Source organism: Plectropomus leopardus, chromosome 24, assembly GCF_008729295.1.
Source record: "Plectropomus leopardus isolate mb chromosome 24, YSFRI_Pleo_2.0, whole genome shotgun sequence".
Taxonomy (NCBI): Eukaryota; Metazoa; Chordata; class Actinopteri; order Perciformes; family Serranidae; genus Plectropomus; species Plectropomus leopardus.
Window position 1 is genome coordinate 5,142,647 of NC_056486.1, and position 14,850 is coordinate 5,157,496.

A 14,850-nucleotide genomic window follows, 5' to 3' on the forward strand; every position below is an offset into this window, starting at 1 on the left:
ATGGTGTCTTGGCATCATGACAAAAACCGGGCATATAAAAATGGTTGAAATTCTTAACATTAATGAATATTTGATATTTATGTTTAGGACTGATGTTAAAAAAAATCCTCAATTTCTTATAAAATCTGCTCGTAAAAACTACCTAGCGGAAATTCCAGGAATCAGTTTGCCATACAAAAAAAAAATCAGCCCATAATTTCCAATAAAATCATAATATCTTTATATTTTTTGTGAGCTTCAGAGCTGCATGAAGGCACATTTTGAAAAGTAAAGCTAATAGTGCCTTGGTTATGAATTAGCCTCACATTTAACCTACACATGAGAGTATTATCCATCTTCTTATCCAAATCTGGGAAAGACAACATGCATGTTAATGGGATTTTACAATGAATGAATGAATCAAAGGAAAAAACTTGTCAGAATTCTCAAATGGAATTTTATTGTTGGTATTTTCCATCACATACCTGCAGGGCTGCAAAGGGTCAAAACCATAGAGTTAAGAGTATGGTAGCACGCATTTTACAAATACTCTACAATTCATGTCCCTCCGACTCGTCACGCCATGCGGCCGTAACCAACTACAGGTTATTGCTCCTCTTCTCTGAAGCCCCTTAACTCTGACGCTGCTACCTAAAGGGCTGAGAACCGTTAAACCAACATTTCATCTTCATTTCACGTGAATAGCTATCTGGAAGGCTATGGAGGAGCGCTGCTTAGATCAACTCTCCCAGACAACAATGACAGAAAGTTCCTAACTATTAATGTTTTTTTTCTAGAGTTAGCCACTTAACATGCCGTTTTGAAACCTCTGAGCTGTGGCGCACAGAGGCCGTTTCCCCCCAGGTAACGCTGGGAACACGGAACGAGAAAAGAAACAAAATAAAAATACAAAAAAAGAAAAAAAAATTCACAGGAGACAGGCAGTGATCGCCCAGTGTGCATTTCATTCATTTCCTCAGTCCACGAGAATGTCCTGTCCCCATTTACCCCCACTGTGGCCCCCTCTGAGACTGTCCAATGTGTTGGGGAACGTGGAGAATGAGTCCCTCTGGGCACGGTGAGACGAGTCAAACATCAGGGAATGGTTGGAAACAAAACGTCCAGATAACATAAGACAGGGACACTTTATTCCCACTTCCTCGGATACGGGGTGAAAGTCTTTGATGGCCAATGTCCTCCATTGTCGTAAATATCCAACCTGTTCCCCCAGCCGGCTGAATGTAGGCGGAGTTATATAATAGTGGGGTCGGTCTGGGTGGTGATGGGCGAGGGGGTGAAGGCTAGCGTCCGTACACACTACAGATCAGAGCAGGAGGAAGAAGAGGGAGTGTATGGAGGAGATCCAGGAGCTCGACTTTTCTTCATGGGCTTTTTTTTTTTTTTAAAGAGCGGGGAGGTGACCGGGGCTTCAGGCTCAGGCAGTATTCAGTAGGTCCTGTATGGCTTTCTGCTGCGTCTCGTTCAGTGTCGATACACACTGTGTCCATAACCCTGCTGACACCTGGAGGAAATGACACAAGTCAGTTAATGCTCTCCAAGACCTTTTAAAGATCATTTTTTAACAAAGTGATTTTTGGACAAACCATCATTTTCTTATTCAAGCAGTGCAGGTAAGTATAAAGGTCAGTAGTATATGTGTGGTCCCATGCAGAGATGGGTTTTCAGAATCAGAAATACTTTATTGATCCCCACTGGGAAATCGAGATACATTACAGTAGCTCAGATGCCAAGCACAGAGAATTATAGATATAGAAATAATACCTATAAAATAAAAATTACGTAAAAACTATAGAATAAAAGTTAAAATTAAAATATATAATAAAAATATGTGCATTAGTAAAAATATAACAGAAATATGTGCTTTAGTAAAAATATAAAATAATATCTGCATTACTAAAAATGTTAATTAAATATGAGCATTATATTTCAATTTCACACCAGTATGTAAAAATTAAAAAATGTAGAATATGTATAAAATGCTGAGTATGTGAAGTGTGTGAAAATATGTCAGTAAGAGTCAAACGCTGTTGTTTTACACATCACATGTCAATGTTTGTGGCAATTAAGGCCTCACTAATTCAAATTTAAGACGATTCATACACTTGAAAGACCTAATATTGTTAAAGATTAATTTAGATTAATGTTAAGATTAATTTAGGACTTTGTGGACGTGTAGACACACTGCATATTACATGTCCTTCTTTAGTTTCTTTGGAAAGCAGCTGTTGGAAGACTTTGTGTTTAAGGCTCACCTGTACTTGACGGATGACATTTGCCAGCCGTTTGCTGCACGCGTCTTCATTCTTAACCGATTCGTTCGCAACGCCATCTGCAATGATGAGGAAAATTTTGGGAAGGTTGGAGTTGTCTGGTCCAAGGACGATGGGGTTGTTACTGTGGAGAGAAGATGGGAGAGAAAGAATTAGGAGTTTGTTCATCTCCTCATTTAAAGAAATAATTATATCAGACGTGTTTCCAGGGTCCTACCTTTCAATGAGGTCGCACAGGAAGTCGAATGTGTGCACGGCCTCCTCTTTGTCCTCGTTGAGCGGTAGCCAGCTGAGCCAATGGGGAAGGATCTCGTTGACATTTACGCACTCTGGCCGAAACCTCATGACCTTTCCTACAGCGGAGATGCAGTTCTCTGTAGCATTGACGTTCTCCTTGGAGCGTGAGTCAGTTGCCTGGATGACTCGGACCAGCAGGGGGATGGCCTCTGGATCAACGACACAAACAAATCGAGTTCAGTAACCAAAACAAGCTTCAAACTAATCAAATTGAGTCCAGCGCCGGGTCATACCTGTGCAGAACGGGCGGTAATTCTCTCCTCCATACTGAGCCATGACACCGACACCGTAGGCGGCTGCCTGCCGGACCTCGGGGCTTGTGTCACACAGTGACTGCAACATCGGCCGCAGGAAATACTCTGCATATTTGAAGGAGGCGGGGCTGCAGTGCTCCACAACGTCGTCAAAGATGCACAGACCCCACTGTCTGTCCGCCCACGGCCTGTTGGGACACTAAAGACAAGTTCAGTCAGTTACTGTGATGTGAAACATAATTTAACTGACTGGCACCATCTAGTGGCCTTTAGTTTATGGTTTTCATTCGGCAGGAGGTACTCACTATTAACTGGACGATGAGCTGCAGCAGCTGCTCAAACCAAGGCAGCACCTTCTCTTTGTAACTACTGAACACTGAGTGCAGGATGTCTGACACTTTGGTGAGGATGTACACGTCGTTCTCATCCTGGAGAAAGACAAAACAGACGAGGGAAAACATGAGGCCTTTTTTCCGCCACCACTGTTTCTGACATTTATGGACAACACCATTTTAAGGCTTTTGTCACAGCTCCTTTTTCCTGAAGTGCAAATATTTACCTCATCTTGTAATGATTCCTCCACCTGCTCATCATAGTCTTCATCCTGTCTCTTGGCTGTGAAGGACAAAGAAGTGCTCTGTGAGGATTGTGTATAATCACAAGTTTTGTCTCAAGAAGAGATATGAAGCTCCTCCTATAGCCGTCTTACCCTGTCTGAGCTCCTGATTCTTAAAATGCTCCTCCAGTTTTCCTTTCAAGATGCCGCCAAGCTCCTCAAAATGCTCGTTGTTCAGGCAGCCGTCTCCCATCAGCTCAATGCACTTTAAATTAAAAACCATCAGACAGGTCAGAAACTGGACCTAATTATTCAACCGTATTAAATGTAACACTTCAGGGGGAAAAAGTTACCTTTGCGAAAGAGTGCATGATCTCCGACAAGACATCCGAGTCTGGCTCTGTGCCGATGGCCTTGATGAGAGCGTCGCACATGAAGTGCCACATCTGGGTGAGGTACTCCGGCCCTCGAACCCGTGCGCACTCCAGCAGCAGGGGCATGGACTCAGCTGCCGCCACCCGCACACGTGACACGGTCAAGGAAAACAGCGTCACCAAGCCCCCCCCCCTTCTTTCATATCCCACAGTTTAAAGCTCAAAAGGTTTAAAAGAACAAAAGGATATCATCGTGGAAGTAAAACTTGAGCAGAGGGACCATCAGCTTCACCACTTGCTCCGTGTACTCCACAAAGCCTTCTTTCAGCTCTTTGGCATAACACACCTGGAAGACAAAACGGAGCGAATCACTAAGGCGCCGATCAGACAGAGCGCTTTTCTTTTCATTGTTGCTACACTTAATCACCTGTGTTTAGCTTAACTTTGAGTTTGCTGTGTAGGATGTAAACTTATTGATCTGTGGTTTAAAGTCTGGTGGAGGGCACTTTGGGACCGGACACAGAGAAACGGAGATCCGTGTGACTTTATAACGGGAAATCACAGGAGGTGTCACCAGCTGGTCCAAGGAGCTTTGCCTGGACGATGGTCTGTTAAAGGCTTATTTTTAGGATGAATTGGGGACTGTTTTACAATCTGCTGTTTAACGGTGGGTCTAATTATGGTTGGTAAAATCTTACAAAGTAGCTTTGGCTGGTTTGGTTGGTTTAGCACAGACCACTGATCATTCTCTTACTTTGTTAAGTCCACTACAGAAAGCCTGCCATTCAATTCAACTGATAGGACGAGAAAACATGCCTATAATGTTGGACGCTTTGTCCACTCTCAGTTGAGGTTATGCCAACTTGGGGAGCTCAGGACAATCCTACAAAAACGCAGAGTGAATAGAGCAGCAAAAGCAACAAGCAAAACGCTTCAAAAAAAAAAGCCACTCCAGAACTGCTAAAAGTACTCTTTTTGATCAGGGACTAACAGGGCTGAAACACTAGCAATGACCTCAGTATCTACACAGAGATGAACAATGGCTTTACATCAATGCCACCATCTGCTGCTCTGCTATATCTGCCTCAGACCCCCTTTAGGATCCTGAAAGTTTGGCAGGACATCATGTGTCTCAGTGCTCTCCTGCTGCAGTGGACTGGACGACTCACCAGCATCTGGCAGGCAGTGGCCTTCTCCTCCAGTCCGGCCGTCTTGATGCCAAAACTCTGCTGGTCTCCCAGGTTGACAAACTCCCAGCCGTCATCCTCTGATATGTTCTCCATGTCCTGGGCTGCGAGACAGACGCTCATTTATAAATACTGTATCTTTCATGTGGTTTTGTCCCAATTGCCCACTGCTTTTGTGTCACTGGTGTTACTTACTGTCGAGCAGGGCCACCTCTGGCTTGATGGAGGCCGTCTTCATCAGGGGGCCCATCACCACAGGCAGGTACTGTTGAAACTCCTTCCCCAGGATCTTACACATCCTGGCCCAGGCTGAGATCATGTACGAGATCTAAACCGCAAGAAACAAAAACGTGATGAAGGGTCGACGATGCAGCATCAAGAAAACCAGACGGATCAAAGTGATGCCCGTACCTGTGGATCGTCATCCTCCAGATCATTGAAGTCTGTCTGGGTTTTGAGGAGCAGCTGCATGACGGCGGAGGCATCTGGCATGAACTAGCAACACAACAGAGAGAAGAGGACAAATGTTACGATGGAGGTCGCCCTGATGAAGATCTCAGTGGACAGTTTCATGTGCCTGCAGGCGTACCTTCTCCTTGCCGACAGCCAGGCCGATGAGGCTGATGCACTCTATGGTCTTTCCTCGCAGCAGCCGGAGCTCCTTCTGCACGGCGTTTTCCACGATGTGTTTGAGCGACGGCATGAACAGGTCGTAGTATGGCACAAACTTCTCCTCGGCCGTGTCGGCCACAGAGGCGATGGACGTCACCACCTGCTCCAAGACCAGTTTGGTGCCCTTCTGGATTAACTGGGAGGAGAGAAGAGGACACAGGTATGATTTCTAACAATAAACTGAAAATAACACAGCGCTATAATTCTTATGATTTATCAAAGTAATGTATATTTAAATAAGAAATCAGTAAATTAATAATTAATTTGTACCTCTTGCAGCTTGGCTACCATGATGACGTGAAGGTGCTGCACCAAGCTGTCCAGATAAGGGATCAGCAGTGTTTTGGGACAGTCCTCTGTGAAGTTGATGAGGGCGGCGGCAGCATGCGCCTGCACCCGAGGATTACTCTGGTCCTCCATGGTCTGAAGCAGAGCTGAGATCACCTGGAAGACAAGAGGACACAGGGTCAGAATCTTTTTTTCAACCTTTACTGTTTGAAATGATCTGATCTGAAAGGATCTGAATCATATTTCCTCTCAAATCTATCGCATCAGATTGAAGAGATGCAGTAGTTACCTTGTCATGGAATTTCTTTTGGAAAGTTGGGGCGAAGTCTGTGGCCATTTGTCCAATAGCGTTGCAGGCAGCATAGCGTACCCTTGGGTGCTGAGGAGGAAAAAGGAGGCAAAACTCATTACCACCAACAAGAACTGTGACATTAGTGATTAAATACGTAAAGAATTTGGAGGAGAAAACAAAAAAATCTACACACAAACAATGACTGTAAATGCACAAAATATACTGTTTTTGGCACGTATTCTGAAAAATAATATTCCTACTAAGCTTATTTTCATGACTATTAAAAAATGTATATTTCACAAATATTCCCAATTAAGCACGGACATCATTCTCAGCTGTGCTTGGCAGTTTATCTCATCAAAATAAAATAGAAAAGTTGAACGACTGGTGATAGTTTAGCCATTTTGGTTTTTTTTGCATCAATTTCTTTTCAAAGTTTCCTACCAGTGGCTGACTTGTCTTCAACCACCTTAAAAAAAAAAAAAAAAAGGTTGCTACCCAAGTCTTGCGTAATGTCTAAAAGCAGGCGTGTTTCTCTCTCTGACCATAAATGTGGGCTTTCCTTTAGGCCATGCATCTCCACGCCAGCATTACAAATCTTTGGCTGATAGGTTTGTGTACAACACACAGAGCTGACTGTAAGCCTATTCACAAATGTGCTGTATACATGTCCAAACAATGCCTTTAAAACCTGAATAATATTCAGATAACCTACGTCTTAAATGGAAAATGCCCCAATCATAACAATAGCGGAGTATTATTGTGCACGTAAACGTAGTCAAAGTGCTGTGGTATGTCTCTATAAACCTAGAAACACAGCTAATTTAAGTCATCATGTGCCAAAGCTTCCTATTAAAGAATAAAGTTAGAAGCTGTCTCTTACAGGATCGGAGCAGAAGAGGAGGACGAAGCTGACGATCTCCTGGAGGATGGCCTCCATCTGCTGGTGGCAGCCCTCGCCAATGGCCGACAGCGCCATCAGCCCGGCATGGCGGTACTTCCAATCAGCTGGCGACAAATTGAGTGGGTTAGCCTCATGTTCATGCTAAAGACTTTACATGTTTTCACTTATCTTTAATTTTTACACAGTTTACTTACGGTTCTGCAGCATCTGCATGATGTGCTGTTTGATCATGGGCAAAATGATCTTTCCTCCCAGACCGCAGGCGATTCTGTCGAGAGCGCTCTCCCCAGCCACGGCGTTACTGGTGAGTGACAAGAAAGTAACTCAGCACAAGTGTGAGAACACAATTTCAAACCTCTAAGCACTTTGCAGATACCTTATATTCACTGTTGTTGTTTTGTGTCTCACCTGTCAAAGTCATCGTCCTCCAGCTCATCAGCCATTGCCCACTCATCATCGTCCTCGAGGTCCACCATCATAGCCAACATCTGGGGCACTGAGGACACAACATGTAAGTATGACAACTGTTCTTTTCAACTTCTTTAAGTGGCTAAAAATCTAAGATGGAGAGGTTAGATAGTGAACTAAATCCTCACCGCTCTGCGCCACAATGGCTGTGTGTTTCCTCAGCATGGCTGCTGCGGTCTCAGATAAGGTGACGATGACCTCGAGCGCCAACTGTCTCTGCATGTTTGTCAGGTTGGTGTCGGCACACAGCTGAAGAGACATGGCAACAAGTCAGTCACATAAAGTTAAAGTTCCCATCCAAAAATAAGCAGTGTGTGTTGGATCAACAGCAGTAAAGTTAGAATATTATATAATATTTTGCATTCGGGTGCTCTGACTCACCTTCAGACAGAGCTGCAGGGTGGCCTCCAGGTTGGGTCTCAGGTATTTGGGCGCTGTGTCTGCGATTTCCACTAATGACTTGAGCACGGAGTCGTCTCCCTGGTAGCACGACTCGTTCACTGCCTGATTAGAAACAGACGCTGGGGTTAGTGTTGCATACATTCACTCTGCAGGGGCACGCTGCTGTTGCTGAATTTACACCGTCACCACAATCCGAGCGCTTAACCTCCACCTACCATCATGAGTCACTGACAAGAAAATACTCACGAAACGCTGTTGCAAGAGAGCTTAGCCGTCTTTGATCAATGCAACCAGTGTCATCTCTACATACTGTAGCCTGAGCAGAAATTAAATTACATTCAACACCTCTCAGTTAATGCAAACAAGCTGCAAAGCACCTCAGCTCTGTCTTTGAACGTCCATCTTCCATTTGCAGATACATTTTCTTATTTACGTTCCACATCATGACTTTATATAATTATGTGCATGATAGAGTCAAACAAGTCGCCTTTTTCACCTGGACTGTGTACTGCATGTTCCAACCTGACATTAGCTAATGCATAAACATCAGACTACAGGACATGTAACACTTAGCTCACATGGATGTATCTCAAGAGGCTCATTTAGAAACATTCACTGACTGCTTAAAAGCCATTACTGCTGTATGGATGACTTCACTCAAAACGCTCTGGAAAATGAGTTCCGGAAACTTGTAGGAAACATCTGAGCACGTGCGAAACTAAATTAGAGGTCACTGATACCTCCTTGCAACAAATGCGGAACAGGTTCCGTTCAGGTTTGTGTACCTAATTTTGAACCTTTTTGCATTTTCCACCAAAATATAATTGGAAGCTGGAGCCAAAATGAGCAGTTTTTCCTTGACTTGAGGTGCGAACCGCAATGGTTCATCAGTGTGCGTGTCATACTCTAAGACTGGAAAGAGAGGACTGAGTCTTGCAAGTAATAGATTTCTATGTCTTTTTATCATTAATAGCGATAAAAAGTCCACGGTTGTTTTTTTTGGACATAAAGAAATATCCGTCAATAATAACATCACAGTGCATCCTTGTGCACTGTTGTTGTTCCTTGACTATAACAATTCTGCTCAAAACTGATAAAAATGCAGAAAAATGTGGGTTTTTTTGCTAAATAGCAGCAGAGCTAATTTGGTGAAAAGGGAGTACATGTTGCTCGGAGGGCCTGGTTTCGTACCTGCAGGATGCCTGGCAGCAGGTCAGCGAAGTGCTTGAGCAGTGCCGTGTTGCTTTCATTTGACAGAACAAAGGAGGCCGCAGCCCGAGCAGCCAGGGTGCGGATCTGAAGAATCATTTCAAAAATAAATAAATTAAATAACGCACAGTCACATGAGTTACAAAATTACCTGACCAAAATCCTCTGTAGTTTGATCTTACCTGTGGGTTAGCCTGGTCCTGCATGCACTGAACCAGCATGCGCTTGATGACCTCCATATAATGCTGCTGCTGGTTGCCGAAGATTCCTGGGAAGTTCCTAAAGAGGCCAAGACACACAACTGTCAGCCACCTGCACATAAAAGCTGTTAAACTTAACCACTCATGTGGCCTAAAAAGATTTGGGATGAAGCAACTCACCAGAATATGTGCAGGGCGGATTCTCGCAGGCTGACATTGTCCGAGTTGACAGAGTCAAACAGAAACTTAAGCACCTCTGGCCACTGGTTGTTCCCATCGTCATCTGGATTAAAGACATGCGACAGGATGAGCCACGTTTGCTAAAAACGTCCACACCGGACGAGCTGTAAAAAGCTCAGAGGGACATTACCGATGAGGTTGCGGGTGAGCTCAGCCGCGATGTCGCAGACCTTCTTGCGGATGTTTGGCGACGTCTCCTGCTGGATGCTGGTCAGCAGCTCCGTCTTGATGGCGGTCTGCATCTCCAGGGTCAGGCCTGGGTAGATCTCCTCGAAGGATGATGACAGCAGCCGCCGCAGCAGCACCGCCGCCATCTGTTTGACCTGAGTGGACCGGACACTTGGTTTCAACAATATTTTACGCCTCTCTCCATCAAACACTTAAACTAAACCTAAACTTTTATTTCTGGTTTGGTCGGGTGGTGCAGCTTTTCTAGTATTTTTTTGAACCCAATATAAGATTATTTTGGGATTTCACAAGTACGTATATCAATTACTTACCCCGTGTTAACACTTTTTTGCTAAGAAAACTGTTTTTCTCAAATGCCTCCACAGTGAACAAAGAATCCCGAAACTGAGGATACTTTTGATGAATTTAAGTTATAGGCAACCACGTTTGTAAGCAGTGGACATTTTTGGGATATTGTGTGACTTAAAAAATAAATTTAGATTCAAAGTTGCACAATTAAACAAATGTATGCAATAGAATATTTTCATCACTTTACTTTGTCATCAGACAGCGAATTCTAACGGGCAACTAAAGCTGGTATATTACTCTCATCTAAGCCAGAGTCGAAGTTTCGCTTTCGGTTCCTCGTTAAGCGCTGTGTGTTTGGGAAATAACGATCACTCGACTGGATAAATGAGACTTGGTATACTGCACGAGTTGTGTTTGTGAATGGGTGTTTTGATACAGTTTTGCTGTTAAACAGTCACCCCTTCAACTCAATTCATCCAATTTTTTCTCTGTTTTTAGATTCTTCGTGCACTGTGGAGGCTTTCAAGGAAAAAAGTTTTCTTCATGAATCCATCAAAACCTGAGGTGAGTAACTGAAATATAAATGACCGTTTTATGGGTGATGTGTTATTTTAAAACATAATCATAATACTAAATTTCCCTGGACAAACAGTATGACTGCAGTTATGTTTAAAACTTTTCAAAGACTTTTTAAGCATCTGTGGCAACCTTGTGCACAGTAACATTTAGTGTTAGTCTAAATACAATGTTTAGAGTCAATGGTCAAAAAACACACAGACAAAACCTGCAGCATCTTAAAAAGCAGAGTCACCCTCCCTGGGCCGAGCACCTCTCTGCCTGCTCCCATTTCAAGACTCTAAAAATATCAGCCTCGAGGTAAAGAAAAGGAGAGGAGGAATGAGGGACCAAGCAGCTGCTGGACTCAGAGTAAACTGCCTAAATGCCAAAACCGTGACTCATAATGAGCTGCCTCGGTGTCAGACCACGGCGACTGCCCATGTGTGATGGCCGAGGTGCATTCTCGAAATGCTGTCAATGTGGCACCTTTTCAGCACAGAGATATTACAGTAATGCAGACATGATGCAAAGTCACATGACCTTTGCTTTTGACACTTCTAATTGGCTAGCAGGTGTCTGTTTTAAATAAAGCTTTAAGTGAGGCAAACATTACATTAAAGCCTGAATATGTGCTAATCTGAAGACAAACTGAAGCACCACATTTATGTTACTAACCTCCTCTGCAGCGGATGCATCTCTGATGGCCTGCAGCAAGAATGTGATCTTGTTCTGGCCCAGGATCGTGTCATAGGTCTCCTGCAAGGAAAATGAATGGACAGTGATTAGGGTGAGTCATGCCTTACAGATGCAACTTCAGCCCCGTGAAAAATGCATATCCACCCGGGGGAGAGTGTCGCAGACAAAGAAATGCTGCCTCGCACATGCTTGTAATTCTGCGCCGCAACAGATGCCGAGGGTGGTTTATAATTTCATTAATCTTTGTGAATGAAGTAATGACATGGATGTGGCTATTCACTGGGTTTTTATTGCTTTGACTGTAAAATCAGCCTCAATAGCTTGTGCTGCAATCGGTTTAGTAGATCTTTTTAATCCATGATACATGGGAGTCAATGGTTTGTGGTTTAGTTTCTGTTCTGTTTGGCCTTGCTATCAAAAGTTACATTCATCGCTGAGTTAATACAATGCGAACGCTATGAGTCTGCTTCAGATTAAGGTTTTCCACTAGCCACCCGAAGAGTCTTTGTGGACCCGCTACAAAGTGTTGAATAATCATCCAAGTTTGCATCTGACTGTCAACTCCTTATTTGATAAAATAACTTCAGTAGGTCTAGATTTGGACACTTTCCCATCAGAGGATCAGACTTTAAATATAGCAAAGCAAGAACAGAAAAGAAGAAAAGTGCTTACTGCAGTTTGGATGCCTCAAATCTCCAATATCATGGGACAAGAATCTCTCAGAGGGAAATTTAACATCAATACAGCTGGCTGTTCTGATGAACGCTGTCTGCTGTGCACTGGTTTTAGTCTCCAATCTTATCAAGCTGCTTCACTGAAGCCACAACAGAAATGTAAACACATATGATGATCTATTTGGAAGTAGTAAAGCTTTGGGCGTATGCTCCGAGGAAATTATTACAGCTGTGCAAATGGTAAACAAAGACTTTTGTTTCCTTGTTTTTTTTTTAATAGTAGTACACATTAGCATGACAAAGACAGGACGAGGAGGAGCATCATTGTGTAGGGTGGCAGAGAAACCTGTTTACACATTTAAATAGAAACGCCTGCTTTAACCAGGTGTCACATAAAATATCTTTCTTCATCTGCCTTGCATCAGCTTCAGTTTAGTTCTACAAAACACTTACATTTAAAGTTTTGTCATTAACATTTAAGTCATTTTTCAAACACTAACATTTTTGTTTAGTTACCAAACAATAACATTTAAGTCCTTTTACCAACCATGAAGTTGCCTCCTCAAAAAAGGACAAAGTGCCGTCTTCAACGACTGTACTAAGCCAAACCACCACATCTTCAAGACAAACGTGACACTTTGGTCATTTCACAACTTTAAGACCACAACAATATTGTGCTTCATGTCTTGCTATCCCTCTCACACCCTCATCATGTTATGAATGGGGGTGAGCTGGGGACGCCTACAAATGTTTAGTAGCCGTTTCTGTAGCTGTTAATATATGGGTTTACAGTCCTCTACAGATGGATCAATTCCTATTGTGTGTGTAAGACAGAAAGGGAGAGTTTCTATAAAGGATGAATTCCGATGAGCTTAGTATCGCGACAGACAGTCTGTGGTTTATAATGAAAAACGCTGACTGCCATTGAAGGGGGGAGTGTGATAAGATTCAACCACCCCATCCAAAAGTCGGGTGCTGGAGAGGTAAACTATGGTTAACAATGCTTTGCCGCGACAAGAGGCTAATCGTGGTGGGAAAAAAGTGAATAGGCCAGCTAGACTCATCCCAAACAAATCCTCTGGAGAAACTAATCCAGTGAGAGAGGATGAACCGGGAGTCTTTATCAGTGACGTGAATGAAACTGAGATAATTCGCTTCGTGTGTAACATTTAAAGCAAACCAGGAGGACGGTAGCACGCTTTAAACAGACGTGTTAAAGTGACTTTATGATAAATTGTCTAAAGGCCATGCTTAAGCACTGCTAACACGGCTCGCCCTCTGAATGAACTGGCTCGCTAACCTTATCCGTGACACTGATTTCTTTAATATTAGACCTATAACGTGACATGTGTGTCGGTATTTCACTCCTCGACTCATTATGTTATTCTCTAATCTTTAAGCAGCACTGATCAGCGCTAGCTCGCTGGCTAGTGAAACTAGCAGCACCGGTAGCTCCTTAGCTTCATGCTACTTCACGACGCTGAAGTTCGCCTCCGATTCGTTGCTGCCGATTCAGCAGTTAAGGGAAACATAACTTGCATTGCTTTTCAGGTTTTTCTGAACCTTTTACTTTTGAGGAAGCATGTTAGACAATTAAAGTGCCTGATATCCAATTTCACATTTGAAAAACATTTATTGTATTTGTGAAACTGAAAAAAGTCAGATTTCGCAACATTTTACCAAAGAAGACCACATTGGTCCACATCCAGATAAAAAAACACTACACATAAATGAATCAAATCCCAGAGAGGCTAAATATTATTTAAAACAATTTATCAGATTTGTGAAAACAACTACACTGAGAGGGGTCAAATCAAATCAAAATCAGAATAAAGGTGTCACATATCTGCCTCTCTTGGATAATCTAGTCTGGATTTAGTTTACGTATAGTGGTTTTCAAATGATTTCAGTCAGCGTCGGGTCATTATATTAAATGTCTAACATGCTTTCACAAAAGTAAAAAGGTGCAAAAACTCGAGATTAGTTACTTTTCCCTCAACTCTCCCCTTAGCTGCTGAAGCGGAAGCTGCGAATCGAAAGCGAACTTCAGCGTAGTTGCTACTTCCTGTACTCTCTCTGCTACATGGCTAGCTTCACTGTCAGCTGGAGATTTTGGGATCGGTACCCAACAAACGGAACATTTCACTCTGAATCGACCCGCCTGAGTGTGACACAAACACGCATAACCACACAGGGTCACCGCCTGGCTCCGATCACCACGATTTACATTATATCCACATAACTACGCAACATGGTGGAGGTAGTTAGCTTTAGCTGGCTGGTAACTCGGTGTCGGCTTCACATTGCACGTGGGCTACCGAGCCTGACGTGAAAGCTTCCTGCGCGCGCGGCCAGACTGAACAGCTAAGGCGGTTAGCCGTTGCTAACCCCGATCGCACTGTTTTCTACAATCGCCGGACTTGTCACTCATAAAATCGGCAAAGTTTTGTCGCCTCACCTCTGCTTGCTTCCTGACGTTGTTGTCAGGGCTCATCAGGTTGCCCAGCAAGAGGTAGAACTGCTGCTGCTGTTCCGCCATTGCAGTGAGATCCAAAAAGACCAGCCGGGTGGAGAAGCGGCGAAATGAGCCCGGCAGACCCTGCTTCGGTCACACAATGCTGCCGGCGTCCCATTGGCTGGCTTTTTTAACTCCACTCGCCGCTCATTGGACGAGAGCTCTGTTTCAAACGCACCTCATTGGCTGACGCAGATTCTCTACGTCTATTGGCTGGAGTCGACAGAGAAAAGTGAATGCGTCGTTCCTATTGGCTAATAATGAATTGCCAAAGCGCGGGAATGACTACATCATTGCTGGCGAAACAGAAGCGGTAT

At 43.6% G+C, this 14,850-nt stretch overlaps 1 protein-coding gene across 1 annotated transcript; it reads right to left on the reverse strand.

Annotated features, from left to right (window-relative positions):
• Window positions 1–416: 416 nt before the first annotated feature.
• kpnb3 (karyopherin (importin) beta 3) lies at window positions 417–14,610 on the reverse strand. The gene is made up of 26 exons (XM_042512907.1): window positions 14,477–14,610; window positions 11,324–11,404; window positions 9,744–9,936; window positions 9,554–9,656; window positions 9,356–9,452; window positions 9,156–9,260; window positions 7,944–8,066; window positions 7,691–7,811; window positions 7,503–7,590; window positions 7,289–7,395; window positions 7,074–7,198; window positions 6,188–6,277; window positions 5,881–6,054; window positions 5,528–5,746; window positions 5,350–5,433; window positions 5,134–5,266; window positions 4,921–5,042; window positions 4,001–4,097; window positions 3,731–3,903; window positions 3,531–3,642; window positions 3,381–3,436; window positions 3,127–3,249; window positions 2,801–3,020; window positions 2,488–2,716; window positions 2,253–2,394; window positions 417–1,501 (listed from the first exon to the last, which is right to left on the reverse strand). The coding sequence occupies exons 1-26, from the start codon at window positions 14,555–14,557 to the stop codon at window positions 1,415–1,417; spliced, it is 3,285 nt and encodes a 1,094-aa protein (XP_042368841.1). The 5' UTR covers window positions 14,558–14,610; the 3' UTR covers window positions 417–1,414.
• Between the last annotated feature and the right edge of the window lie 240 nt (window positions 14,611–14,850).

Coding starts and splice junctions, on each gene's coding strand:
- kpnb3 (XM_042512907.1), bottom strand. CDS start 14,557: ATGGCGGAACAGCAGCAGCAGTTCTACCTCTTGCTGGGCAACCTGATG. Junction 5,747..5,880: donor TGGTAGCCAAGCTGCAAGAG/GTACAAATTAAT, acceptor CTCTCCTCCCAG/TTAATCCAGAAGGGCACCAA. Junction 3,904..4,000: donor CAAGTTTTACTTCCACGATG/ATATCCTTTTGT, acceptor TGACCGTGTCAC/GTGTGCGGGTGGCGGCAGCT.